This window comes from Lepisma saccharinum, chromosome 9, assembly GCF_977018435.1.
Source record: "Lepisma saccharinum chromosome 9, izLepSacc3.1, whole genome shotgun sequence".
NCBI lineage: Eukaryota > Metazoa > Arthropoda > Insecta > Zygentoma > Lepismatidae > Lepisma > Lepisma saccharinum.
The window spans coordinates 38,589,774-38,592,089 of NC_139237.1; the positions used below are offsets into that span (position 1 = coordinate 38,589,774).

The following is a 2,316-nucleotide window of genomic DNA, read 5'->3' on the forward strand; positions in this document are numbered from 1 at the left end:
GAATAAATCCGATGAATAACGAGAATTTTCGTTACAGAAAATCTACTTCACGATGATCATAAACTTCATTCTGTTGCTTATATTCATCACTACGAGTACTCATCACCTACATGCGAAAGTCGTTTATCAATCACGTCGATTAAGTCAAAAGATTAGTAACTTTGCTTCCTGCGTAAATTATATTCTTAATAAGAATCTAAGAAGCGAAAAAGCTATAATTTTCATAAGAGATGAAGATAGCGGATACATTACTGATGTCATCATGAGAGATCTCACATTACCGCATTATACATTTGGCAATCAACAATATGTGGAGCGTAGGATAGGACAGAACTGGTTTCTCTACAGACAAAACTTCGTATACGTGATAACTCTTAGGAACGCATCTAGCTTTAATATCACCCTACAAAACATGCCATATACTACAAGATACAGATCAGATGCCAAGTACATCATAATGTTAGATGATAAGAGAACTAGCACTGAGGATATCAACCATATATTTTTGGCACTACATACAAGACACATAATCAACGCTATTGTACTTGTCCCTTCAACATCCAGTTCTATCCTATTGGAAGGGTTGAGGTACTCGATGAACGACTCTGTCCTCGTGCACACTTACATCCCTTTCTCCAAGGACAACTGCGGTCGCAATATTCATGGAAAGCTAATAGATGTATGGGAAAAGGGCAGGTTCCTCAAGGGAGCAAACGCCTTCCCGAACAAAGTCAACAACTTATATGGGTGCTCTCTGGTTTTTGCATCGGTGCCCTATCTTCCCTTTGTTCTGCCTAAAAGTGTTTCTATTGGCAGTGAGAAACTCACAGGCGTTTATGGAGGAATGCTCACAGCACTCTCTGAAACACTGAATTTTACTTTGCGGACGAACCAAACGTATGATTTCAGGCACTTGTATGAAGATGGTAATGAAACTGGTGAGTTCAAAAATATTTATGACGATGCGCTTGAAGGAACGTTAACTGTGCTGACATCTAAACCACATAGGAACAAGTTTTTCGACCTTATTTTTCCAGGCCAGTTTGAGAATATTGTTTTAATTGTAGCTCTTCCAACTACTTTTCCGTCGTGGATGAACATCATATTCCCATACCAATTGGTTCCTTGGCTACTCATTGGGATATCGTACTCTCTTATTGCAAGTGTCATGAAGCAGCTCTCAGAGGTTTCGCCCAACGCACATTTATTTCGTTATCAATCTATCACACTCTATAACCTCTCCATTCTACTGGGAACCTCGGTCCATGAAATGCCTCGTACATTCTCTATAAGGCTTATCTTTGCCCTGTGGGTATTGATGTCCTTGATACTCAACACAGGGTACCAAGGCTGCCTATACAGCTTCACCACACATCCCAAGATGCATCCACTTATTGACTCCATGGAAGATCTCTTGAATTCGAAGATACGGATTCATGGATCGAGAAACGAGCAGATACTCTTTTCTACGTTCACAGACAAAATTTTTCAAGATCTACTTGCTACGTGGGTTATAACAGATGCTTACTCCTTTAATCAACTTAAGAATGTGACAAACAAGGCACTTATTACTTCTGAGATCTTCCTTGAGCAAACGATATTCTTTCAAGACCTCAGGGATTCGTATGGAAAATTAACGTTTCACATATTGTCAGAGAAGGTCAACAGTTCGCCGCTAATGCTTAACATGAGACGCGGATCTCCCATTGTGGCACCTTTCAGTCGCCTTATAGCAATCTGCGTCGAAACAGGTTTGCAGGAATTCTGGGAGCAAGAGTCTTGGCTAATGTACACTAAATTTTATGCAAAGAGAAGCAAGTTTCGAGACAAGGAAGAAAAGATTGCCTTTGGATTGAAACATCTAATAGGAGCGTTTGCCTTGCTCGTCGTGGGTCTTGGTTGTAGCCTTGTTGCAATCGTTTTTGAAATGTTAACGATGCTCTTTGAACGCAGTGGCAGAAGGAAATGCAACTTCTAGTGAACGCTTTATCAGTCTTCAGCAAATCACGTGCACTTTTTGAGGTTGGAGGAATCTAAGTGCCATAACATCTTCTAGCCTTCACACTGCACCAGAAGGTCAATAAGCAGCAGAACAGAATTTGGGGGAGTCACTTGGCTTGAGAGGTAAACATATTGTGGGGAAGGAGTCCTCCTTGTCACAGGACAACTTTCTGCTTCTTCTGCTATGATCACAATAACACACTGCACTGTTTCCCAAGAATCAGGTGGTGAGAAATTTCCCACTGCACCACTCTAGAGTACCTACAGATGTTACATCTGGTTCCTAAATCTATGGATGTTTTTATAGCTTTGTGC

At 40.8% G+C, this 2,316-nt stretch overlaps 1 protein-coding gene across 1 annotated transcript; it reads left to right on the forward strand.

Moving 5' to 3' along the window:
- The first annotated feature begins 262 nt into the window (after positions 1 to 262).
- LOC145992387 (glutamate [NMDA] receptor subunit 1-like) lies at positions 263 to 1,978 on the forward strand. The gene has a single exon (XM_083128767.1). It carries the CDS (start codon positions 263 to 265, stop codon positions 1,976 to 1,978), a length of 1,716 nt encoding a protein of 571 aa, XP_082984893.1.
- Positions 1,979 to 2,316: the final 338 nt, after the last annotated feature.

What these genes read in the sequence shown, in the direction of transcription:
- LOC145992387 (XM_083128767.1), top strand. Translation starts at nt 263, where the DNA reads ATGAGAGATCTCACATTACCGCATTATACATTTGGCAATCAACAATAT.